General features: G+C 45.1%; 2 protein-coding genes across 6 annotated transcripts in view; both read left to right on the plus strand.

Annotated features, from left to right (window-relative positions):
- The window catches only part of RASSF8 (Ras association domain family member 8), a 126,821-nt gene that overhangs the window by 74,962 nt on the left and 25,164 nt on the right, over window positions 1–26,695 (plus strand). For all 5 annotated transcript variants that reach the window (XM_054988022.1, XM_054988019.1, XM_054988018.1 and 2 more), the window contains exon 2: window positions 14,148–14,337. In XM_054988022.1, the coding sequence (XP_054843997.1) occupies window positions 14,235–14,337 (103 nt within the window). In that variant the 5' untranslated portion in view covers window positions 14,148–14,234. The remainder of the gene's footprint in view (window positions 1–14,147; window positions 14,338–26,695) is intronic.
- LOC129335468 (histone H2A-beta, sperm-like) lies at window positions 2,867–3,316 on the plus strand. Its single transcript, XM_054988023.1, has one exon. The coding sequence runs from the start codon at window positions 2,867–2,869 to the stop codon at window positions 3,314–3,316; it is 450 nt and encodes a 149-aa protein (XP_054843998.1).

A 26,695-nucleotide genomic window follows, 5' to 3' on the forward strand; every position in this document is an offset into this window, starting at 1 on the left:
GTAGAAACTTCACTCCTGCTGGGTCAGTCCACCTGCAAAGTGGCAATCGCCACCATCCAAGAAAGGGCCTAGCCCCAGCTCAGCCCTTCGTGCCCTCCCTCTCCCCATCTGTGTACCTTCATATTGAGTCATAGACTCATCGTTGCTGTCAGGTGGCCATCTAGCCTTTTCTGAAGCACCTCCAAGGAAGGAGAGCCCACCACCTCCTGTTCCACTGACTGTTAAGAAATTCATCCTAATGTTTAGCTGAAAATTCCTTTGTTTTAATGTTAAGCCATTGTTTCTGATCTGACCCTCTGAGGCAACAGAGAACAACTTTGCTACATGTGGCAGCCTTTCAAATACCTGAAGAGGACTGTCGTATCACCTCTCAGTCACCGCCTCTCCAGGCTAAACATGCCCAGTTCCTTCAACCTTTCCTCATAAGAGGTGATCTCCAGACCCCTCTCGATCTTCGCTGCTCCCCTTTGGACACGTTCCAGCTTGTCAACATCCTTCTTAAACTGTGGTGCCCCAAACTGAACATGACTCCGAGTGAAGTCTAACCAGATCTGGACCCTGTACTTCTGTTGATACAGCCTAAAATCATGTTTGCCTCTTTAGCTGCCGCATCACACTGCTGACTCGTGTTCAGTGTATGATTTACTAAGGTCCCTAGATCCTTTTCACAGATACTACTGCCAAGATAAGTCTCCCTTGTCCTATAATTGTACCTTTGATTTTTGCAGGTTTACATTTCTCCCTGTTGAAATTTTTCAGTTTTAACCCAGTTTTCCAGCCTGTCAGGCTCCTCCTGAATCTCGATTCTATCTTCGACTGTGTTTGCAACCCCTCCCAATTCGGTATGATCTACAAGTTTAATGAGCATCCCCTCTGTTCTTTCATCCAAGTCAGTTATAAAGATGTTGAACAAAACAGGGCTCAGGACACATCCCAAGAGCCAGTTTGGTGTAGTGTTTAAGAGCGCAGGACTCTAATCTGGAGAGCCGGGTTTGATTCCCCACTCCTCCACTTGAAGCCAGCTGGGTGACCTTGGGCTAGTCACAGCTCTCCCAGAGCTCTCTCAGCCCCGCCCACCTCACAGGGTGTTTGTTGTTGTGGGGATAATAATAGCATACTATGTAAACCGCTCTGAGTGGGCATTAAGTTGTCCTGAATGGCGGTATGTAAATCGAATGTTGTTGTTATGACTGCACTTGTCACTCCTGTTTTCTCCCTAACTGCCGTCTGTCGTGACCTCCTCTGGCCATGCCAGTGCCACCGATTTGGAGGGCTTCAAAGAAGGGCCTGAGGAGCTGATGCCAGAGAGCCAAGAGGGATCGGGAAGGGCCTGGCACTGCAGGGGCACCTGCTGACCATGGTCCAGCAATACGAGAGGCCACCCTGCAAGAGAGGCCTTGCCATAGGCCTCTGAGATAGCTGTTAGACCTCTGCTAGTTAGGAGACGAATCCCAGGCCCAGAGCCCCTCAGGACCCACTCCCACACAACAAGAGCCATGTCGGTGGAAGGCCTGTGCTGAGGCAGTGCAAAAAAGGCCACGTGCCAGACTGGCAGCACGCAATCCCAGCCTGGATCCCGGACAGGCTCTGAGACGAATGCTCCTTCACAGGATCCTGGCCGAGGCACAGCCAAGCCTCAGGAGCCTCAGCACCTTGCCAGCAAATGCAGCTGAGCCAGATTAACTCTCAGCCTATTTAGGCTGTGGCTTGGGGCGGCTGCATAGCTGGATCCGCTGGTCTGGCAGGCCTCAGCCCTGTGCGCCCACGCCAAGCCCCAGCCTGCGTTCTCCAGTCTAGCCAGCCACGGCGGAGGCCTTACTCCAGAGGAGCCTAGTCCCAGCCTCCCTGCAGAGCACAGGACGCCCTCATCTTGTGGGGTTCCCTCCTGTACTTCAGTCTGCTGCCAGGATAATGCCATTTTTATTTAAGAAGGACTCTACAGCCAGCTAATGATTTTTAAAGACTGTGCTTTAAAGCAGCTATACAGTGAGTTTTATTATTGTAAATGGTTTTATTATGCTAATTATTTGCTTAAGTGCTTACAACAAGCTAAATGTTTGACACAGACTTTGAAAAAATATAAGCCCCTGATGAAAGGCACCTAATTCAAGCTGAGACATAAGCAGAAAGAGTCAGGGAGGACCGAAAATGAGAGTAGAACATTTTTCTCAAAAACGCTGTTAGGTGAGACTCGGAAACGGTCTCCACAAGCGCTCCTCCAGTTTCCCTCTGTTGCATTTTGGGTGTGAGTTTTAATTGCTTTTTGTTAGCTCCTGTGAGGAGCCTCTTTTTCAAAACTCTGTCTGATAAGGTTCCATATAAACTTGCACTGAAAACTCATGAAAGTTGGTGTGCGCGTGAGTGAGTGAGTGAGTGAAACGCCTACATGCTTGGATGTTTGCAAACTCGGGTAAGGTTTTCAGAGACACCAATGTCATAAATAGGGATGAAATTTCAGCTCAAAGCTAGGAGATAATGGAAATGATCTAATAAGTTAGTGACTTGCGTGTCTTCTGGCCTGGGTAACAATGCCCAAAGCATCCTGTTGGCTGGAATCTAGCCAATCAGGGGCCATATTGCCATGCCATAGCCAGGATATAAAAAAGCTCTGGGCAACTCAACATGCAGATTTCTGGCAGCCCTTCAAAAGATAGCTTAACGTGTAACACCAGGACAAAATCCCAAGGTAGAAGACAACAGAAGGACAAAGAAGCAAAACCCAACCCAGAAAGGAAAGCAGCGAGGCAAGCCAAAGCCGTCAAGATCCAGACAGACCATTTCCACAGAGGTAAATTGCTCCAAGCCAGACAGGTTTCTGGAGGCAGATCAGACCAGTCAGCATAGGTTAAGCATTGAGTTGAACAACATGTCTCACAGTCAGTGTGATGCGGAGAGCTCTGAAGAGCTGGAGCCCTCTCACCGAGGGAGGCGGCCCAAAACCTCCCGGTCTTGCCGAGCCGGGCTGATATTCCCAGTGGGCCGCATTGAAAGATTCCTCCGGAGAGGAGATTTTGCGGAGCGGATCGGATCAGGGGCTTCGGTTTACATGGCTGCTGTGCTCCAGTACTTGACCTATGACATTGTGGATATTGCTGGGAACATCGCCGCCAGTGATCACAAGCGCCGGATTGCCCCCCGGCACCTGCACGAGACCATCCATTGTGACTCTGAGCTCCAACGGCTGTTTGGAGGCATCGCTCTCCCCCAAGGGAGAGCCACATCCAAGAAACAGCGAATGGCCACTTCCCGGAGAGGGCGGAACAAGAAGACGGCTCACTCCGTAAGAAGAAATCACAACGCTGCTGTTGCTGCTTAAGGCGAAGAGATGCTTCTTGCCCAGGCGTTGAATGCAGTTCTTTTAGCATCCAGGAACCTAGTCTAATAAAAGCTGCTCTGATGATGTTGACTTGAGCTCTTTGTACGGGGATGTGTTTCTTTCACCTTGCAGTTAATGAGGGCGGGGTTAGTTGAGCAGTATGAAATAACAGAGAATTAACAGGGAGGCTTTTGCAGTTACACAGGAAAAGCATGTTGACATTTTCAGGTACCGTCATGATTATCCAGTTACCAAGCAAAAGTCCAGTAGCTGGTTGTGTATTTTAATGGAGAGGGGATCTAATGTAATTTTGGAATTTGAAGTCTCGGGGAAGGGAAAAGCTGTATGGAGTCAAACATATGGGTTGGACTTCAGGGAAGCAAATTTTTAAAAATGGAAAGTTATGCTGGGTAGAATCACATGGTCAGAAATGCTTAAAGAGAAGGGAGTTCAAGGGAGGGTGGAAGTTCCTTAAAAGTGAAACATTGAAGGCACAATCACAAACTATTCTTACGAGAAGGAAAAACAGGAGGAACCTAAAGAAACCAAGGTGGCTCCATAAACAGCTTTCTAAAGAGTTGCGAAATTAAAAAGACTCATTTAGGAAATGGAAGGAGGGCCTTATAACCAAGGATGAATATAAACAAATAACTAATGCTTGTAGAGAGAATGTTAGAAAAGATAAAGCTCAGTATGAGCTTAGGCTAGCAAGAGATGCTAAAAACAACAAATGCTTATGTTTGCTTCCTTTGCTTATGTTCAAAGAAAAAGAAGAAGGACATGGTAGGCCCATTGCAGGGCCAGGGAAGTGAAATTGTAACAGGCGATGAAGAGAGGGCAGAACTGCTCAATTCCTGCTTTTCCTCAGTATTCTCCTGAGAGGGAAATGGTGATAACAGAATACATGAAGAGGGAAGGTTGTTACAGCCCCGGATCTGTACTACTAGTGTGTAGTACATAAACACCTAGTTTCTTTAAATGAAACGAAGTCCTCAGGGCCAGATGAATTGCATCCAAGGGTACTAAAAAAAACTCAGCGGATGTAATTTCTGAGCCTCTGTCCATTATTTTTGAGAATTCTTGGAGAACAGGCGAGGTGCCAGAAAACTGGAGGTGGGCAAATGTTGTCCTCATCTTCGAGAAGGGGAAAAATGAGGATCCAGGTAACCACCGACCCGTCAGCTTGACATCTATACCTGGAAAGGTATTAGAACAAATCGTCAGTCTTTGAGTATTTAGAAAGGATGACTGTGATTACTAAGACCCAGTATGGGTTCCTCAAGAACAAGTCATGTCAGACTAACCCGATCTCTGTTTTTGAGAAAGTTACTACCTTGCTGGATCAGGGGAATGCTGTAGACATAGTTTATCTCGGTTTCAGTAAGGCTTTTGATAAGGTTCCACATAATATCCTTGTCGACAAGTTGGTAAAATGTGGTTTGGCTCTTATTACTGTTAGGTGGCTCTGTAACGGGTTGCCAGATCGCACCCAAAGAGTGCTAGTTAATGGTTCCTCATCCTCTTGGAGAAGAGTGGCAAATGGCGTTCCTCAGGGATCAGTCCTGGGTCCTGTTCTGTTCAACATTTTTATAAGTGATTTGGATGAAGGAATAGAGGGAATGCTTATTAAATCTGCAGATGACACTAACAGTGTTCCCCAGGCCAGTTCAGCTAGGGATCCTGACAGTGTTTTGCCATCTTCTGGGCATGGAACGGGGGTCACTGGGTGTGTGTGTGGGGGGGTAGTTGTGAATTTCCTGCATTGTCCAGGGGGGTTGACTAGATGACCCTGGAGGTACCTTCCAACCAGGGCTTTTTTTCAGCAGGAACGCGGTGGGACGGAGTTCCAGAACCTCTTGAAAATGGTCACATGGCTGGTGGCCCCGCCCCCTGATCTCCAGACAGAGGGAAGTTGAGATTGCCCTCCGTGCCGCTGAGCGGCGCGGAGGGCAATCTCAACTCCCCTCTGTCTGGAGATCAGGGGGCGGGGCCACCAGCCATGTGACCATTTTATCCAAGGGCAACCCACTGAGTTCCATCACCTCTTTCCCCAGAAAAAAAGCCCTGCTTCCAACCCTATGATTCTATCATTCTAAATTGGGAGGAGTAGCAGATACGGTAGAAGACAGAGTCAGGATACAGGATGATCTTGACAGGCTGGAAATATGGGGGGAAAACAAATAAAATGAATTTCAACAGAAAAATGTAAAGTTTTGCATTTCGGTAGGAAAAATCAAATGCATAATTATGGGATGGGGGAGACCTGTCTTGGCAGTAGTATGTGTGAAAAGGATCTAGGGGTCTTAGTAGACCATGTACTGTACATGAGTCAGCAGTGTGAAATGGTAGCTAAAAAGGCAAATGCGGTTTGGGGCTGTATCAGCAGAAGCACAGTGTCCAGATCACGTGAAGTGATGATAATTGCTCTACTCTGCTCTGGTTAGACCTCACCTAGAGTATTGTGTTCAGTTTTGGGCACCACAGTTTAAGAAGGATATAGACAACCTGGAAGGTGTCCAGAGGAGGGCAATGAAGATGGTGAGGGGTCTGGAGACCAAGTCCTATGAGGAAAGTTTGAAGGAGCTCAGGATGTTTAGCCTGGAGAGGAGACGACTGAGAGGTGATATGATAACCATCTTCAAGTACTTGAAGTACTATAACTGTCATATAGAGGATAGCACGGAGTTGTTTTCCACTGCCCCAGAAGGTCGGACCAGAACCAATGGTTTGAAATTAAATGAGTTTTTGGCTAAACGTTAGGACAAACTTCCTGACAGAGTAATGCCAATTGCCACTTTGGGGTCAGGTAGCAATTTTCCCCAGGCCAGTTTGGCTAGGAATCCTGGATGTGTTTTACCATTTTCTGGGCATGGAGCAGGAGTCACTGGGGTGGGGGGTGGGGGGTGAGTTGTGAATTTTATGCGCTATGCAGGGGTTGGACTAGATGACCCTGGAGGTCTCTTCCAACTCCATGATTCTGGGATTGATTCTGTGATTAAACACTCTCTGACTCCTTTTGCTCCTGTGTCAAGGCCACACGGTTGAGATACAGTCCAGGCCTGTTCAGATACTGCCACATCAAGATTTCTCCCAAGAGAAAGTCTTGGGCTGTTCCCTTCCGACCATTGGGTGAAAGTAAAATCTGATGCAAGCCAAACATTGTTTATCTGAATTTCATCTCTTCCCTGACGCCGCATTTAAACTCCTGGGTTTTTTAGTCGATAGCTTCCAAGGGCGGGCAGGCGCTATGTTCAAATTAATAACAGTTGAGATCATCCTCCCTCCCCTGTCCCCAAATTAGGTGCTTAGGAGCCTAAGATGAAGGTGAGAGTCCTTTCTGTCGAGTACCCTCAAAGTAAGGATCATAGGTGTAGTAACTGTTGCCTGGAGCTGAGTTCAGTTATGCCCCAAACATTCTTCCCTTTGTGCCAGAATTCCACATAATGTGTAACGCCACAAGTTCCCTCTCGGTCGAGGGCAGGGTTGCTAGCTGCCAGTACCTTCCTGGTGAAAGTAGGGGGGGGGAGCTGGCACTTACCTCGTGCCATGTGAAGGCGGGCACTCCCGGTGCTTGGTGCAATTGGTGGGCAACAGGGAAGCCTAGCTGAGGGAGTGAAAATATTTAACCTTACATTTCTTATTATTCCTGGTTTAAGCTGGTAGGCATTGTACAAACTATGCTAATGCTAAGACTTTAAGCCTAAGAGTGACATTTTAAAAGATGGGATTAAATGGCCCATCTGTTTCATTAGTTTTCTGTCGGTTTTTATTACTTCAGAATTAATTGTGGTAACATGAGGGTGTACTGAGGTGTACTGCCTGTGGTCATCAGGCACATGGCAGCTTTTCAGATGCTCCGTGATGGGTTGGAAGAAATGGATGCTCTGAGAAGACGGGCAATGGTATGGGTGCCTGTGAATTGGGAGGCTGCCTAGGAGGCTGCCTCGGGCAGCTGTTTCAATGTGCTTTACTCTACCAGTCACACCTGTGCAAAAAGTTCTGAGTGCTTCCTTGCTAGTGCTGGGAAACAGCTATGCAGTTGCCTTGGATTCTTGCCAAACAGGGGGTTTGGTCTGCTTTACGAGATACCTGAGTCAGTTTTTCACAAGTGTGAGCAGATTGACTGTGCGAGTGCAAGGTGCAGCCTGACACCAACCTCTGCGTGACTGCTGCAACCTCTGTGTAATTGCAGTTACGTGGTTACACAGAGCCTTGCAGTGTTAACAGCAGTCACACAGAGCCACTACGTGATCAAGTGGAGGGCATGTGGAGGGCAAGTGAACAGGGAGGAATACACGTGAGTCTGTTCACTTGCCAGGCAAGTGTCATTCGTCACTTGTGGCTTGGCTCACAGAGGTTGCAGTTACAGGGTTACACAGAGTCTTGCGGTGTAAGGCAGGAGACTTCCTGACAAGCGTTGGGGAGGAGAAGCCACGGAGTTGGATAGTTTTACCTCTGAGCCATCCACAAAGGAAGCAAGTGGCACGTACACAGTGGCAAGCAAAAGAGGAATTGCGGAGCTCAAGCATTCGATTCTACTGAGAAGATGACAAAGAGCTTTTTCGGTTGATTAAAATGTCCCTTCCTCTTAGGTTCTTATGGGTCTGTACTTATGATCACTTAAAGCAGATTAAGTACTCCCTAAAATGATTGAACAGGAGCTGCGGTGGCATTTGCACAGTTCAGCATGATAAAGGTGTTTTTCCTTGTTCATTTTCAGTGCATATGAGATGTGAGCAAAGTAACTCCTTAGGCACCGAGAGCACAGGACCGGGTTATTTGTTATGCCCAGTGAAATGTCCGTGCAGTTTATTTGCACATTGCAGCAGCCGCTGTTATGAAGGTGCCTTAGGAACACATGCAGGACTGTTGGGACTCGGGCCAGGCATGCTCATATGTAGAGCGGCTGTTCTTTCGCATCACTGCTCCCGCGCTCACATACGCTGGGCTGGCGGAGGCAGTTTTAGGCAACCCGAAGAAGTGAGCTGTGGCTCACGAAAGCTCATACCCTGCCACAAATTTTGTTAGTCTTCTAGGTGCTACTGGACTCTTGCTCTTTTCCACTGTTACAGGTAGACTAACACCTCTGATCGAGAAACTTTCATGCAGAACAAACATTCCTTTCTCTTCCATTTAGAGTTATTTAGGTGACTGGAGTGTTTATACTGAATTCTTGCTCGATTCTGGAGGAAGGAGATGTAGGTATTTTGCTCGAGCGCTTGCTGTAACGAAGGAAGACGCGCTGGTGTCTTTCATGCAGGTAGACGGGGTCGCCGTGTACATAACGCTTCCTCCCTGAAGCATCCCTTGTGTAAGCAGTGCCATAATAATAGCATATTGTGAAATAGTTGATTTCTTAATATCCGCCAACGGGACTTTTTTTTTCTTTTTTGGCAATTTCCCCGCAGTCTTTTGTGGATTTGGTAATTATCATCCGCTTATATTCTTATTAGTAGCTGATCTGTTCCCATTGAAAAAAACTGATTTGTGCATGTTACACACTATCAAATCACTTCTGACTTATGGCGACTCTATGAATGAAAGACCTCCAAAACATCCTACCATTAACAGACTTGCTCAGATATTCCAAACTGGAGGATGTGGCTTCCTTCACTGAGTCAAGCCATCTTGTTTTGGGTCTTCCTCTTTTCCTGGTGCCTTCCACTTTTCCTAGCGTTATTGACTTTTCCAGAGAGTCTCGTCTTCTCATGATGTGACCAAAGTACGATAGTCTCAGTTTTGTCCTTTTAGCTCCTAGGGAGAAGTCAGGCTTGATTTCATCTACAACCCACTTATTTGTCTTTTTGGCTGTCTATGGCATCCACAAAACACTCCTCTAGCACCACATTTCAAATAAATCAGTTTTCTTCCTGTCAGCTTTCTTCACCGTCCAACTTTCACACCATACATAGTAATGAGGAATACCATAGCGTGGATTATCTTGATCTTGGTCCCCAGAGAGACTTCCTTGTCCCTAAGGATTTTTTCTACTTCCCTCAGGACTGCCCTTCCAAGTCTCAGGGCCAAGCTACACATGATGAATGACACTTGAACAGCAAGTGTATTTCTCCCTGTTCACTTGCCCTCCACTCAATCCACTTGCTGTTCAAGTGTCATTCGTCATGTGTAGCTTGGCCCTCAGTCGCCATCTGATTTCTCGGTTGCTCCCTCCCTTTTGGTTGACACTAGAGGCAAGGAATAGAAAATCTCTGACAATTTCAGTTCCTTCATTGTCAACTTTATAATCGTGCAATTCCTCAGTAGTATCATTTACAGTTCGGCATCTCTACAGGTAAACCAGATTATTGCAGACTTTTATTAGTAACAACAGAATGTAACAGCAAATTTTGCTCGAGTGGATTGTCTCAGTTGACTTCAAACTTGGTGTATCAAAGCAGTCACATCCAGGTTTATGTGTGTGTGAGCCAGTGTCCCTGCCTTTTCCAGGCCAAGTGGTTCCAAGTGGTTTTTGTCCCCTCTGTTGAAAGCCGCTTCCCATGTGGCCTGATGGAGGGTTTCTCTTTATTATTACAGCACTTAGCCAGTACGTTAACCATAAAATTTAAGTGCACATTTTACAACCATTTGAAACATGAAGTATATAAGTATATACAATTTAAAAACATAATTTCCTAATATCTATCAAAATTTGTAAAAACCAGGAAGTCAGCATAGTTCTAAGCAAGCAACCGAAAAGGAGGCCTACACTCTAATGGGCTTTAACGACCAGAGCACAAAATTTCGCTATCTGATGTAATGCAGTAAAATCTGAGTTTGACGGCAGTTTCTCTAATTTTTTCTTATCCGAATGTTCTGAGATACCATCCAGAAAGGGAATAATAAATCTCATACGTGCTTCCTTATAGAAAGACCGATGGAGGGTTGCTGTCTGAGCAATACACACTCAGAGTATGCGTCAGCCCGTGGGGCCAATGTGCTCTTATTTATAAATCCAAATCTAGAAGTGAATGAAGTAAGACTTTTTCATGTTTCTGTGTCTATCCCAGATGAATAAGAAGTCTTTCAGTTCATTTGTATCGAACTGGGGTCTCAAAACAGAGTCTCTGAGCTCTTGTTATATAAAGGCAAGGTCTGTATTCAGATCTTTCTTTTCAGTCACGGTGCTGGTAGTTATTGCTTCTGGCCTTAAAGGTATGTCGTCTGAAGGAAGCCTTGGTGAATTCAGCATGTCTGTCCCAGAATAGAAATCTCTGCTCTGAGGCCGGGCGCTGTGCTTCTGCATGATCTACCTCATCAGCTTGTTGTGTTGGATAAGCTGGGAATGGGGGGGCTACCTGTGCTGCCCTGAATCCTTGGACACAGAGCATGTTAAAAGAGTAACAAATAGAGTTAATCCTCCAGCTGGCATAGTGGGTAGATAAACTTCTCTTGGCCAGTTCTGTGTTCGCCTGCAACCGTGCCCTGTTGGCAGTTGGGCAGCCCCTTTCCCAACAGAAGATTGATTTAAGACGAGTCTTCAGCCGTTTTCAGGAGCTGCAGAATCATCCGAGAGCTACGCCTCTCTTAATGTGAAGCTGATGTTTCAGATCAGAATTTGTGAGCTGAACTGTGTGTGTTGTCGAAGATCCACACAGTCAGATCTCTGATATATATTTTTCATGTGGTGAAGCAGAAACAGTAGGAAGGCTCAAGGCTACACATGTCTGCCTTACTCCCCCCCTCGTGCCCCACCAGTGCAGCAACTTCAGTCCTCCCCGGCACGAGGGCCCCAGTCCAAATTAGGAGGGGCTGCGTGTGTGGCTGCTTTTTAATTTTTTTAAGTCTCTCATGGCCAAGTCATGGCTTCCCCATGTAGTTCCACTCTGTGTCAATCCTGAGGTGAGCCATCGTTAAGCCATCGAGCATAGTCTTCCTTCTCAGCCTTCTCAGGGGAACATACTTGACCAGTTCAAATGGATGCTTGGTCAGGGCTGTGTAAAATGTCTACTGAGTGAGGGCTTCCCAATAAGAGTTGTAAATTCTGAGCATAAACTGTTTACTGAATGCTAGGAGAGTGTTGGACACCTCTCAGAAATATCCCCATCTTAGGAAGGTGTTCCTTTCTATTCCCACACGGTTCAGCAGAGTAAGTCTAAATGAGAGAGCCAAATTGGTCCCTGCTGTAACTTGACCGAAGAGGTCAGTGGGATGAAAGGTGGAAATATCACCATCTGTTGGAGGGTGGAAAGGCATGGTCTGTTACTGGTAAGGGTAGTAATACATAGAGGAGGCCTAATGGCCACTGCAATGTCAGGGCATCTGCTTGTGAGTAGAACAAATCTTGTCATGTACCCCGGTAGTTGATGGCTGTGTTGGGGCGCACACAGGTTCATGAGGTGTTGTGAAGCGCAATGTTATGAGATGTTTCTTAAGGGACTATTCCCCTGTTGTCCCCTCAGCCAGTCTGCCTGGGCATTGGATATGCCTTTGATGTGTACAGTTCTGATTGAAGCTAGGTGACCATCCTCCCAGGTAAGTATCCTTGCTGCCACCTGTGTCACTTCAAGGTCTTGAATCCCCCCTGCTTGTTTATATATATTTTGTCTGCAACCTTGTCCATACGGATCTCTGAACTGGAACAGGGCCAGACAAATTGCTCCCCTTTCTATATCATTGATAGGAAGACGTGCCTAACCTGATTCTTACAGATCTTCCCATTCAGATACCACTTCAGATCAAAACCCATCTGAGCCAAGGTCACCAACCCAATACAAAGCAAAAGATTCATGATCCCTCGAGGTTGGAGGACGGAGACCCAGGGAGGGCAAGATGTCCTCCTTTCCTCAGAGAATTAGTTTGCAAGAGATAAGGCTACCATATTTCTACCTGTACCCTAAATAGACGAGGGAGAGGCTCTGATACAGCCTAGATGTCAGAAGGAGGCTCAAGGCCTCTGCTCCGAATAGTGCAAATTAGAAAGTCAGTCTTACTGTTCTTAAATATATCTCATCTCAGTTTGGGGAAGAAAATGTCTTCAGCAGCAGTAGGTGCCAATAGCAAAACATACACTATCGAAACTCCTAAAAACTCTCTTTGCAGAAGTTCCTTGTGGAATACCAGCTCACTCTTTGAGGAATGCTACTACCAGTACAGCGTTACACAGGAACACTTCTGTAGAAAAAGGCTGCAAAATTGTCAGTCTTGACCTTATTAAGATGCTACAAATTGAATCTATATGATTCAGTGGACACTGACTAGTAGAAAAGTACTGCAGTGTATGATCATGGACGAAGACCACATCCCACCCAGAAACTGGAAATTGCTTTGGGAGCACCCAAGATGTCCTCCGCCTCAGAGGGAGAACGGACCTTTGGCCACTTACCGTGAAGGGTCCTTCTCCTCTGAGGGAAGGAGGACATCTTGCCCTCCCCGGGTCTCCGTCCTTCTCTACCCTGCTGCCTCCTTCTTCTTCCTCCTCCGGGTTATGCTTTATTTACAGTACATGTTAATGCAACAGGTGTTTTTTCTCTCAGTATTGACAGTTGCTGAATGATAAATTCAGTGTTACTGCTTTGTGGAGTCACCTGAACTGAAGAGAGGGTGGTCCCACAGGCTAGACAGGAAGAGGAAGAAAGTTAGTTCCTGCCTCCCTGATTGGATGGTGGGAATCAGATTGATTGAGTGTTTTGGGCAACACATTCTTCTGTCCTATGTCTCAATCTAGATCTTTCCCAGGGCACCCCCAAATAGCTTGTCTTGCTGAAAGAGGTAAGCCAGGACGATATTTTTAGAGTGTGAATCTGCTGGCCATGCTCTTACTCAAGCGTGCCAGCTTGTCACTGCTGTCAAGACCATAATCCTAGAAGAAAAAGGTAAATGTATCCAGGATACAATTCTCACTATCGGTGAGGAAATCATGTTCTTGTGTTCCAGGCTTATAGGCTTGTCGTTCTTAAACTTTATTCTACCAGGTTTGCTTGTTCTTTATCAACTTTTTAAATGCTGTTTGTTTCCCAGTTCTTTATAATAGGAATGTGTGTGTATGAGAGAGTGATTTTTCCAAATAATAAAAATCTCTTGATATCATTTCTGTAGCATGGGGGGGGAGAGATGGGCAGCAATTGTAGTTCCTTTTAAACAACCAGCATTTCAGAGGAGCCTTGGAACCTCAAACCCCTTAAAAACTGTTCCTTGTAGGAAAATAGAAACTGCTGTTTTATTTTGTTCTTATTTTTTAGGCTGCTTTCAGATTTCTGGAAGTCTGAGAAAGAGGCAGATTTATAAATATCAATTTTTAAATAAAGACTCAGGCAGGCTTAAAGGTTGCCAACTCTGGTCTGGGAAATTCCTCAAGATTTGGGGGCAGTGCTTGGGGAGGGGAGGAATGGGGGGGCACGGGTTTCGCTGGAATGCTATAGACTCCACCAGGGCTTTTTTTCAGCTGGAACGTGGTGGAACGGAGTTCCGGAACCTCTTGAAAATGGTCACATGGCTGGTGGCCCCGCCCCCTGATCTCCAGACAGAGGGGAGTTGAGATTGCCCTCTGCGCCGCGGGAGCGGCGCAGAGGGCAATCTCAACTCCCCTCTGTCTGGAGATCAGGGGGCGGGGCCACCAGCCATGTGACCATTTTCTCCGAGGGCAACCCACTGAGTTCCACCGTCTCTTTCCCCAGAAAAAAAGCCCTGGATTCCACTCTCCAAAGATGCCTTTTCCCGCAGGGGAACTAATCGCTCTAATCTGGAGAGGAGTTGTAATTCCGGGAGAACTCCAGGTCCCACTAGGAAGTTGTCCGCCCTAGTCAGCGGGCAGAGATCATCCAACTCACTTTTTCACTGTATGGTTTTTATGGGAGACCTTCAACACTTAGGTTGCTGTGTTTTTCTTTTCCAGATAATTGCTAGCATCTCTGTGGCTGTAAACATGACTTGACATCATGATGACCACTGCATTCATGGCCACTGGGTGATCCACTGAATCATGGAGCTGAAAGTATGGGTGGACGGAGTCCAGCGGATTGTTTGTGGCGTCACAGAAGTTACAACGTGCCAAGAAGTTGTGATAGCACTTGCTCAGGCTATCGGTGAGGAAATCATGTTCTTGTGTTCCAGGCTTACAGGCTTGTGGTTCTTAAACTTTATTCTACCAGGTTTGCTTGTTCTTTATCAACCACAGTATTTTCTTACCTTGTGGCCATCCTTGAAGAAGTTCCTTGCCCAGTTGCTTCCTGTTGTGGAAACTGATTCTGTCCACTTCATTCCCTGACTGATCCTTCCGTTCTCCGATGTGTCCAATCCACCCCTTGCACTGCTGAAGAAGACAACTGACTTTTAGTTTTTTAGTAGCTTTCCTTTCAGCTTATGATGGAAGTCTCTAAGAAACCTCTGGCCTGTAGAGTTTTTCTTTCTTTTCAACGTGATTTATAAGACATTGGATCAGGGACCACTGGTGGATTCCGTTCCCCTGTTTAAGAACCGGGAGAGATCCAAAGAGAAGTGTGCATTACCTCCATTTTCTTGTGTAACTTTGGATCCAGATAAAGACATATCTGTCTTTGTTCACCCAGATTCGGAGGTGCCACAACACTGTTTCCCCTTGAGAAGCCCCTTCGCTCTTTTTTTTTTCCAGAATAGAGCATTTTTAATCATATTTTTAATATAATTTTTATTCACAAACTAGAAGAAGCCGTAAAACCATGAAATACGGACAGGAAAACAATCATAAAATTAAGCCATAAAAAGGAGTAATCAAAACAACACTTAGCAAATTGTTACTGTTTTGTTTTGTTTTGTTTGTTTGTATTCCACCTTTCTCACTTGAGACTCAAGGCGGATTACATAATGTGAGATTAGTACAATTAGTAGCAAAGACAAGGGCAGGCATTTCCATACAGTTTCAAGAACATTTCCATAAACAATGTCATGGCCAAACTAGGCTGTATTCTGGCCCCTTTACTGTTTAATCTTTTTCTAAATGACTTGGCACCCTTTATGAGCTCTGTCAATGACCACTTCCCTAAATTGGAAAGGAGACCACATCCCGTTATTGTTGTATGCTGACGATGCTGTACTCCTTTCACTCTCAAAAGTCGGGATGAAAAAGATGCTGACACGCTTCTTAAATTATTGTGATAAGAACAAGCTCTCCTTAAATTTCGAGTAGTCCAAAAATGTGTTTTGTTGAAGCTGGAGGCCCTTTAATTGGACTGTACAAGGTAACTCCATTGAACAGGTGAAGAGCTTCAGATATCCCATATTAAGGAAGTGGTAAGAGCAGTGAACAGCAGTGAACTTGCAATCTCTCGCTTCTTTTATATGAAAAGAAATCAGTTTATACCTGCTGTCCTCAAAGTGTTTAACTATAAAATATGCGCTAAACTACTGTATGGCGCTCCTATTTGGATCTCCACTTTTAATGAAGCGATCGAAAGAGTCCAATCTAAATTTCTTAGAAAAATCTTGAGGCTTCCAGCTTGCGTACCTTATGCAGCAATTTGCCTCGAGACAAATCAGATATGTTTGGTTACAAAGGCATGGATCTCAACCTTCAAATTTTGGCTTCGCCTACATTTTCAAAGCGGGTCTTACAATCTCACAATGCATATGCTATGCAAGTCTAACTCGTGTGACTGGTTGAACCATATCGAAAGGAAAATCACGTTGACGGGGCTCAACTCAGAGCGGAACCACAAGTGACAAAAGGCACAGGTTGGACACTTGTCAGCTTCCCTCAAGTTTTGATGGGAAATGTAGGCAGCTTGGCGGAATGTTGGACAAATGACAGTTGAAAAGTCCATTGGACAGCAGACAGAGAGCCAAGCTGCAAGACTAGGATGCCTACATTTCCCATCAAAACTTGAGGGAAGCTGACAAGTGTCCAATCTGTGCCTTTTGTCACTTGTAGTTCCACTCATAGATGATCTGTACCTTTTATCTGAGAAGAATGCTTTTGTTAGAATTAAACAGAGGCTAATTGACATGGAGATGCAAGACGTTAAAAGCCTCGCTTCGGGACATTGCTCTCCTGTTCAATCGGGGATTCTCTTTAGTGATGCACCGGCAGAGTATTTTTCCTGTTTAATCAACCCCTGTATTCGAAGGGCATTTATGTTGGCCCGTTTTAACATGCTCCCTTCTGCTGTACTATTTGGGAGATTCAAAAAAATCCCATTTGGAGAAAGGTTATGCCCCTGTGGGATGTTGGAAATCGAGGATACAGCCCATGTACTTTTATCGTGCAGATTTTATGATGATCTACGTGCATTTTATTTGGATTACCTACTGCAATCGCTGGAGGGCAAATCTGTTGAGAGTAAGATAGTGAGGTTTTTAGCCTCAACCAAGGTCGAAGTCACTGAAATGGTGGCAAACTTCCTTTACTGTGTACACAAGAGGAGAAGTGTGTGTAGAATGTTTAATAATTAACTGTTTCCCTGCTCAGACTCCCTGGTTTTTTGTTGCCTGTTTTCGACACTGTTACGGTTATGCCAATAAAGGTTCTGTCTGTCAATGTCATGAGGTAAAAGAATATAAGTTTGTCCGGGGTCTGAGCCCCAGCCCCCAGACTTGACAAGAGGGAACAGCAGGGGACAAAAGGGTGGCAGCAACCCCACCCCCCAAGCCGGCAACCAGGGCCAGAACCTACCTACTCCAGGGGGAAGGGGTAAAAGGCCAGAACCTCAGAGGGGTGGAGGGGGCAAGGAGAGACCAGCCAGTCCCACCTTCCAGGGGGAAGAAAGGGGGCTAAGCAGGCCAGAGGGAAAGGGCCACAGCAGGGGGAATGTGGGACCAGCAGCAGCAGCAGCAGCAACCCAAGCAGAGCCCTTACCTGGCAGGGAGAGGAAGCAGCCTCTACAGCCCAGAGCCACACCATGGCTAGAAGACAGCAGCCTGGCTCAGGAGTTGCTAGAAGCCAAGCCTCTCCAGGGGGGGCTGCCACAGGCATTCTGGGGGAGGAGATGGGTAGCCCCGCCCAGCATTGCTGAGCTGGCAGCGCAGAAGCTGGCTAAGGCAGCACCTCATGAGCAAGGCCAGGCAAGCCCAATAGCACGGAGGCTGGCTGGGGCAGCTCCTCGTGAGCAAGGCCAGGCAAGCTCAATAGCACAGAGGCTGGCTGGGGCAGCTCCTCGTGAGCAAGGCCAAGGAGCCCTCAGCTGGGAATGGCTTGCACTCAACCCCACCCTACCAGCAAAGCAAAGGAGCCCAGGAGGGATTAGTGGTTGGGGGGAAACACCTGGAGGGACGCACAGCTGGGCCCGGTCAGGAGAAGGAACAAGCCTAGAAGGAGGGCGGGGCAGAGAGAGGAAACCCTATAAAGGGTGGCTGGGAAGAGCTCTGGGGTGGTGGGTGTGAGTGAGGAGTGATGATGTGGAGTGAGAGCAGTAGAATGCAAGGGTGGAGGCTTGGAGGAGAGTTCTGGAAGGAGGAGATGAAGGAGGACGCAGAGGGTAAGCAGGCCAGGTTGAGCAGGCCAGCGAGTGGACTGAGAGGGAGTCTGGGTGAGGTATACCGCCCCTCCTTCCACAGAGCAGGGTCCTGCAGAGTCCCTGGCCCCCCTGTGACGTCAGGAGCAGACCGCCCAGTGCCACGCCCAGCGGCAGCCGCGGCAAGCCCTGACAAAGTTTACAAAGATATAGTTCCAGAGGAGTTGGATATAGTATTAGCAAGGATCCAGTATGGAGTCGAGGAATTGCTGAAACAGCCCGGAAAATCTACAACAACTAACATTCTCTAGCCATTAAAGCCTTTGACAATATATAGAACATAATCAGTTCTAGGACTTACATTGAACAACATTTATTTATTTATTTAATTTTCAACTTTTATTCTGCCCTCCCTGCATTTCCAACAAATAAAGAGAATGGCTGCTTCCTAGTGAAACTAGCAAAAATGTGGGCAAAATCCCACAGGAAGCATTCAATATAGTTAAGTAATTATTCAACCAGATTTTTATATATAGGTTTCCAATATTTAAAGTGCAAGTGCTATAATAAATTTTAGTGCAAGCTTACAAGTGTAAACAACTTATCAGGAAGACAGTGAATAAATCACACTATAGCAGTAACAGTCCATGAATAGTCTTGGTCCATAAGTTGGAACAACCGGGTGAGGTGAAGTTGTTCTCCAAAACCTGTCTCCGTTCTTTATTTTCTCCTTTAACCATGTGTTTCAACGTCTCCTCCCGATGCTGACAAAAGCCGCAGGGTAAAAACTGAGCAAGCAGTCCTCTCAGCACCCGATCTGGGGCCGGCTGAAGCACAGATTTCGCACTAGCTTTCTCAAGAGTAACCGTTGCAGCAGCAGCATGGAGAGCTCATCGGTTTGGAAATCCGGTCTGGGCGGCTGTGTATTCTAGCGCAGGGCGAGGATAGGGGACCTGGTTTGGGGGGCCATAACTTGGCCCCCCAAAGTCCTATCGGTCTGAAACTTGGGGGTTGTTAGAGAGGAGTTAGAGGAAGGTCCCGACCAATTTTGGGTTGATTCGGTGGGAAAATGCCTCCCCCAGGCATCCGGGAAGACGGAGGCATTTTCCCATTGAAAAACCTGAAACAACCCAAAACAACCCGAAACGTTTCAGAAATCGCTGTTTCGGATTACCCGAAACGTTTCGGGTTTTCTGAAACGTTTCGGGAAAACCCGAAACAACCCGAAACAGGTTGTTTAGGGGTTTTTTTCGGGTATCATATACCCGAATTGCACACCCCTATTTCTAACTCATTAGCGAAACATCTGGGATCCCTTTCCTACAATACCACCCTTTTTGAATAATTCAGTTTTGCATTGTTTGCGGAAAGCCAGGAGGCTGGCGGCTTTCCTGACCTCCTCAGGCAGACCGTTCCACAGGGTAGGGGCCACTACAGAGAAAGCCTGTGTATGGGCTGCTGTTGATTTTGCCCATGTACAGGCTGGCACCTGCAAGAGACCCTGTTCAGATGAGTGAAGCTGCCGTGGAGGGACATAGGGAGAGAGGCGGTCCTGTAGGTATGCTGGACCAAGGCCGTGAAGGGCTTTGTATGTAATAACCATTACTTTGAACTGAGCAGGATAACTGATAGGTAGCCAATGGAGTGATGTTCAAGCTCCTGATCGCTCCTGATAATAGTTGAGGCGCAGCATTTTGCACCAATTGGAGCCTCCTAGTTAACTTAGATGGGAGACCAATGTATAATGCATTACAATAGTCAAGTTTTGATGTTACCATAGCATGGATCCAGGTGGCCAGGTCGGCCGTGTCGAGATAAGAAGCCATTTTCCAGACTAGAGTGAGGTTGTTGTGTTTTTTGCAGCTGCCTTAACTTGTTTTTCTAGTAGTAGCGCTGGATCCAGTATAACCCCTAGACTCTTAACCGAGTCTGCAAGGGTTAAATGGACTCCATCAAAGGTGGGAAGTACAATGTTTTTCAAGATCTCTGACTTCCCAACAAGCATTACTTCAGTCTTGTCTGGGTTCAATTTTAATTTGTTATTTTTCAGCCATTTTACTATGGCTGTCAGGCAGCGATCTAAGATTTCTACTGCATTCTGTGGGGACCTGGATAGCAAGATATAGAGTTGGGTATGATCTGCATATTGATGACATCCAACTCCATAGCTGCGAATTAGTTCTCTTAAAGGTTTTACGTAGAGATTGAATAACACGGGAGATAAGATTGCGCCTTGCAGGACCCCACAAGATAATTCCCATTCTGAAGATAGCTGATCTCTTTTTTTTTTTTTTTTTTTTTGAAAAATTTTTTATTGGGTTAGAACATTTTTATTTTTACATTACAATCAATTTTCCCCTAATTTTTCGTTTCTAACCCCCTCCCTTTCCCCCCCTTTTGTTGACTTCCAACAGCTTTCCCACCCTCTGTCCCTTTTCCCTTACTTCTATTAAATTCCTCTGTCTAAAACAGATATACATTCTCCATTATATTAAGCAGTGCATCATTAACTCCTTTAATTATTATACACCCAAACTATACGTCTTTAGATAAACAATTTATCCCATTTTCCAGTTTTGAATAATTCTATATAAACCTATATATCATAAACCATAAAAATTTCCCACATTTAAATCAAACAATTTGATTTGTTCTCTATATATTACTCATTTCAACTTTTTATGGTAATTCTATATAACTCCTCAGATACTCAATCAATTTAACTCTTCTATACATTCAGTTTGGTGCATATAAATCTTGTCAAAGAAAGAAAATATTGTTAGTTAGTCAATCCTCATGTTTAAACCTTATCATTAATTATTCTCTATCAGTTGACCTATACATATCTATATATATCTCAATCAATTAACCTAACTGCTTATAAATTCACATTTCTCTTCCTCCCCCGGTAAAGTCACCCCTCTCTTTTATACTTTTATTATATTTCAGTAGTTCTCAAACTGCCACAGTTTTCCTCCCACCTCCCATTTCTTCTCCAGGTATTGTTTCAGCTTCTCCCAGTCTGTGTTGAACTGCCCTGAGTCCAGATCTCTCAGTTTTCTTGTCATCTTGTCCATTTCAGCCATATACAGCAATTTGTAGATCCAATCTTCAATAGTTGGTACTTCTTGTACTTTCCATTTCTGCGCATACAAAAGTCTAGCTGCTGCAGTCATATAAAAAATCAACGTCCTATGATGGGCTGGAATTCCCTCCATTCCCAAGTTTAGCAGCAGGAGTTCTGGGTTCTTATTTATTTGAAACTGTAAAATTTCACTCATTTCTCTTATTATTTCCCCCCAGAACTGCCTAGCTACCTCACACGACCACCACATATGATAGAGGGAGCCCTCATGTTTCTTACATTTCCAGCATTTATTAGAAGTATTCAAATTCCCTAGCGCAATCTTCTTTGGTGTCATGTACCAACGATAGATCATTTTGAAAATGTTCTCTTTAATATTGATACATGTCGTTGTCTTCATGAAGATAGCTGATCTCTGATGGCAACCCTTTGAGTTGGTTCCATGAGAAACGATTTAAACCAGTCCAAGGCACATCCTTTGATGCCCACGTCTGTTTCTAAACACCTCAACTGGATGGCGTGGTCTACCGTGTCAAAGGCTGCAGACAGATCCAGGAGGAGCAATAAGGAGGCATGGCCTTTGTCTATATTCAGACGGAGATCATCCACTAATGCTACTACTACTGTCTCTGTCCCATGCCCTGGTCTGAATTCAGACTGGAAAGGGTCTAGAGCGCTAGAGTTTTCCCAAAAGATCCGGAGTTGGTCAGCTACTGCTCTCTCAAGAATCACAAAAAACAACTATCTAAACTTCGTTGCATTGAGAGGATTACATCTTTAGCACTTAAAAAATCCAAAACTGGTTTCCATGTTTTATCATACTCAAATAAAGGAACTACCATAAGTCCCCCCCAAATGAATTATGCATAATCCTACCCATCAAATATTGCTCCCAGATTTTCTGATACCATTTGTTTAGCAGTAATCCCGTGAGGGATTTCCAGTTCCTAGCGATGACCAAGCGAGCAGAGGCAACCAACATCGAAACAAGAGATTTAGTATTTCTGTCCAGCAGAGAATGAGCCCAGAAATCCAATAACACATTCCGGGGAATATGGCAATGAAAGACCCACCATGTTGGATATCTCTTTATGAACCGCCCTCCAGAATTCCTGAACAAGATGGCATTCCCACCACATGTGTAGGGTTGTGCCTTCCTGTTTACAAAATCTCCAACATAATGAGCTCAAGGACCAATTCATCTGATTCAATTTATGTGGCATTAAATATCAGTTGGACAACAACTTGTAAAATTGGAGTTTAATATTCCAAAAACTAGATTTGTTGGAAGGGGAGTTCTGTATCTGTTTCCAATCAGATTCTGAGAAGACTAGTTTTAAAGAGTCAGAGCATTTTTTTGATGTGGTAAAGGGTCTTTATGTGTCACCCTTAGTAATAATTTGTAAAAGGTGGACATCTGACTCTTCTAAAGGAAGCATAGTGAGAGGAGGCAGTTCTGCTTGTTCTTACGACTCTCCAGTCCTAGTAGAAAGCCCCATCTCCTAAAGAGAGATGTAGCTTTGATTTGGCAAAGGAGGCAAGAACCTGTGGCTTTGCATGGAGAAGGCCCACATTTGATATCTGGCATCTCCAGTTCAAAGGATCAGATAATAGATTATGTGAAAGACCTGAAACCCTGGAGAGCAGCTGCCAGTCAGAGCAGGCAATTGCTAAAAGCCCAAATGGAAGTTTCAGGTGTTCTGTGGAGTTCCTTTCTGGAATCTTGCTGCTGCTTCTGACCCCAGTGGCCACCAGTGGCGTTCTGTTGCAGTTTCATTTGGACCTGTCTTCTAGCAGGTTATCCCTTCAATAGCATTCAGGCTTTATCGATCTGTTTCCTTACTACTTCAGGTGGGTATTGTAGATCTTGCTGTTGTAGATCCTTCAGGCAGGGCTTTTTTTCTGGGGAAAGAGATGGTGGAACTCAGTGGGTTGCCCTCGGAGAAAATGGTCACATGGCTGGTGGCCCCGCCCCCTGATCTCCAGACAGAGGGGAGTTTAGATTGCCCTCTGCGGCAATCTAAACTCCCCTCTGTCTGGAGATCAGGGGGCGGGGCCACCAGCCATGTGACCATTTTCAAGAGGTTCTAGAACTCCGTTTCCCCGTGTTCCAGCTGAAAAAAAGCCCAGCCTGCAGGTGAGAATCTCTGTCAGAGGGATTGGAAGAGATGTGGCTACAAAGCAGAGCTTGGCTGTAGATGATGGATTTTTGGTGTGTTTAGGATGGCGACTGGAGATGTGTAGATACGTTTGCCGAACGGTAGGTTTCCTGTATAGCATGATTCTTAAGCTTCTTGGCTGTCCATGGTATCCACAAAACTCTCCTCCAGCACCAAATTTCAAATGAACCAATTTTTCTCCTGTCAGCTTTCTTCACTGTCCAGTTTTCACATCCATCACAATGGGAGATACCATAGTTTGGATTATCTTGATCTTGGTTCCCAGAGAGACATCTTTATCTTTAAGGATCTTTTCTAGCTCCCTCACGGCTGCTCTTCCAAGTCTCAATTTTCTTCTGATTTCTTCATTGCAGTCTCCCTTTTGGTTGATAATTGAGCCAAGGAATAGAAAATCTTGAAGAATTTCAATTTCCTCATTGTCAGCTTTAAATTGTGTAATTCCTCAATAGCCATTGCTTGATGTTCAGCTGTAATCCTGCTTTGGTGTTTTCTCTTTTAACCTGCATCAGTAGTTGTTTCTAGGGCTTTTTTTCAGCAGGAACGCAGTGGAATGGAGTTCTGGAACCTCTTGAAAATGGTCACATGGCTGGTGGCCCCGCCCCCTGATCTCCAGACAGAGGGGAGCTTAGATTGCCGCAAAGGGCAATCTAAACTCCCCTCTGTCTGGAGATCAGGGGGGGGGGGTACCAGCCATGTGACCATTTTCTCCGAGGGGAACCCACTGAGTTCCGCCACCTCTTTCCCCAGAAAAAAAGCCCTGGGTGTTTCAAGTCTTTGCTATTTTCTGCCAGTAATGTGGTGTCATCCACATATCTCAAATTGTAACGTTCCACCAATTTTCACTCCACTTTCTTCTAAATCTAGTCCAGCTTTCCTTATGATACGTTGTGCAGAGCACCCAAATCTCTGCCTTCCTCAATAGTTCTGTGTCCTGTGATTATTGCTTTTAGAAATGTAGGTGTGCTTATGCGTGCTAAAGACAACAGTCTTGTTGCTTCAGTAAATGGTGACTGTGGATAACAATGCTGTACTTTTGATGAGATATAAAACTAGTGCTAGGTTTCATTGTTCCCAGTGCAGTAACATTTGTGTCATGTGTCCATTGTGTCCCAATTGTTGCGGAGGGGACCCAGCCTCCATGAACAAGAAAGGACTACAATACAGCTATCCTAATTTCAGTCTGGATATTGCTGAGGTTAGACAGGAGGTGAGATTAGACAGATAATACCAAGGGTCTTGGGTAAATATAAAGTGAGCTTCACTTTCAGTCTCTCTCCAAGTAACTCTGTTGTTTTTAGCTGAGAGTTCCTTGAAGACTATTTATTTGCTAATTTTCAAGCATAATGGATTTCACTCTTATTTCCACAAGAGCACATTCTTTTTTCTATGTATTCCAATTTGCATTCTTTTTAGCACTTGCAAATGCATTGTTCTGTTTAGAAAAGCAGAAGGGACAAGAAGCTATATAAGAATTTGACAAAGTTTGAAAAAATTAAAAGCTTTCTTTTGGCTGGCCTGGAAGAGTGTTCTTTCCAAGTATACAAAATGCTTTGTAATCTGGAAGAAACAGATTCGAACTGTAAACCTGAATGAGAAAGAAATTGGAATTTTCAGCGTGCAATGGATTATATATTTAGGGAACACTTGAAATGTTTGATGACAGGCTTAGAGAAAACCATTTAACCGTTTTATGTAGATGGTAGTGCACCTTGTATAGATGCTAAAAGGGTTTTAAAATATCCGTTCTTCCTGCTGAAGATGTTAACCAGGGGGACTTTTCTCCACATTTGGTGGCATTGCAAAACCATGAAAGGATTTTGGAGGGTAATATCAGAAGCTGTTCAAAAACTTACTAGCTAATCAGTCCTAGCAGATTCATTGGATGAATTACTGAGATAATTGAGAGAGGTAACGAAACAGCAATACAATTCTTTGGTGACATGCTTGTATTGTGCTTATATAGCATGAATCTTGATAGTTAAATGTTAGAAACGGAGTTTGCCCCCAGGATTAATGCAGTAGAAATGTAAAATTTAGAATATAATGTTTACAACTCTTAACAAGAAATTCTGGAAACAATGCTAGTCTTTTTTCTTTTTTTCCTTTTTTTACAATGCTGGAATAGGAAAATGGCTGGCAAGAATTTTAAACCTTGATATGCATTAAAAGCAAGAATGAGGGGGTCAAGAAGTAGATAGCTAGGCTAAATGTTTCTTTTTTTTAGAGTATGTGGTCCATCATATAAAAAAATTAGACTAACAATTTTCTTTAACGTTAGCTTATGTGGGGGGCTGGGAGCTTGAGGGGCAGCAAGGTACTTACCTCCCACATGCACACAAAGTGCTCCTGCACTCCCTCGTTGCACCAGAAAATGGCATAATTTTCCAGTGCACGGAGGAGCACAGGCTCATTGAAGCCCAGTCCAATAAAAATTGCCTCCAAACAGGCGAGTTTTGCTGAACTGGGCTTCAGTGAGTCCTGCAGCTCCCTCATTGCACTTGAAAATGGCCTCATTTTCCAGTGCAATGTGGGAGCACAGCAGCTCATACACATGCTTCTTCCCCCTGTGCCCCCCTCCCAGCAGCTAGGGGCCAGGGGGGTGGGGGGATGGCAAGCCTACGTTAGCTTTGAGTATGATCAATATGTATGCACCATTTTTACGTTTTTCTATATGTTCATTGTTAAAAAACATTTAAAGGGGGAAAACCCTGCATTTCTGCATCGTAGTGTTTTATGTATCCCAAAGACAACCTCTAAAGCCTTGCTTCAAATTTTGTCTTCTTTCTCCATTCTGGAAATCTCTTTCTCCCCCACCCCCGCCCCCCAGCTCCCTCTCTCCCAATCTTGCCAACCTAATTACAGTTTGTTAATTTTCAGTGGGGCTTTTGCCTAGGGAAAGTATGCGTTGCAGTCTTTGCCGGTGTGTGATTTAAATCTATAAATACGCACAGCCATGCCATTTCCCTACAGTTCCCAGGTCTCCTCCGCTCTACCCCAGGAGCCATAACGATGTGCCTGATGCAAACTGGCTGCTTCCACTCTGATTTCTGGGAAGCTGTCTAAAAATTCTAGACTAGAACATTTTGACCTGCCTGAAATCTTGTTGGTTTTAAAACTCAGCAACAGTAACCAACACTTTTCAATCTACTCGCTAAGTAATGCGTAGTTGATCACGTCTGCCCACAGAGATGCCTGTCTGTATCAAGTTGGAAAGTGTTTTATTTCCTGGACACAACTTACTGCTGGAACACCTTTAAAAGCTGTAGCTTTTCATGGACATTTTGGGCAGATGACCTCACCTGGCACTCCAAAGTGGACACAGGCCGATCTACTAGCCAAAGAGCGCGGTTTCCCAGGCTCTGTACTCAGATATCCCTGCATCCATCGCCTTCTGTGATGGAATGTAAGGTTTACTACGTGCAGCACTCATAAAGTGGAAGAGAAAGGGTTAAAATACTGCCTGAAGGGAGAATGAGTGAAGGGATGCTCCTCCCTCTCTGTGATTGGCCAATGAGAAGGTAACAATTGATACTGACAGAATTATTGGAGGAGATGAAGTTGGGAGTCTGACAAGGAGGGTCAGTCTAGTAATCCTCTGTGTGAGGAAAAGGGGAAAGTTTGTCCTAACTGGAAGAGCTTTGGGTTTAAAGAAGACTTTTAGATAAAGTACTTAAGTGTGAAAGTCAGCGCTAATTTACATTGACAAGGCAGAACTGGGGGTATGTTGTTGGCAGAGGAAGTGGATAGTCAAAGG

Source organism: Eublepharis macularius, chromosome 9 (assembly GCF_028583425.1).
Source record: "Eublepharis macularius isolate TG4126 chromosome 9, MPM_Emac_v1.0, whole genome shotgun sequence".
In the NCBI taxonomy this organism is placed as follows: Eukaryota; Metazoa; Chordata; class Lepidosauria; order Squamata; family Eublepharidae; genus Eublepharis; species Eublepharis macularius.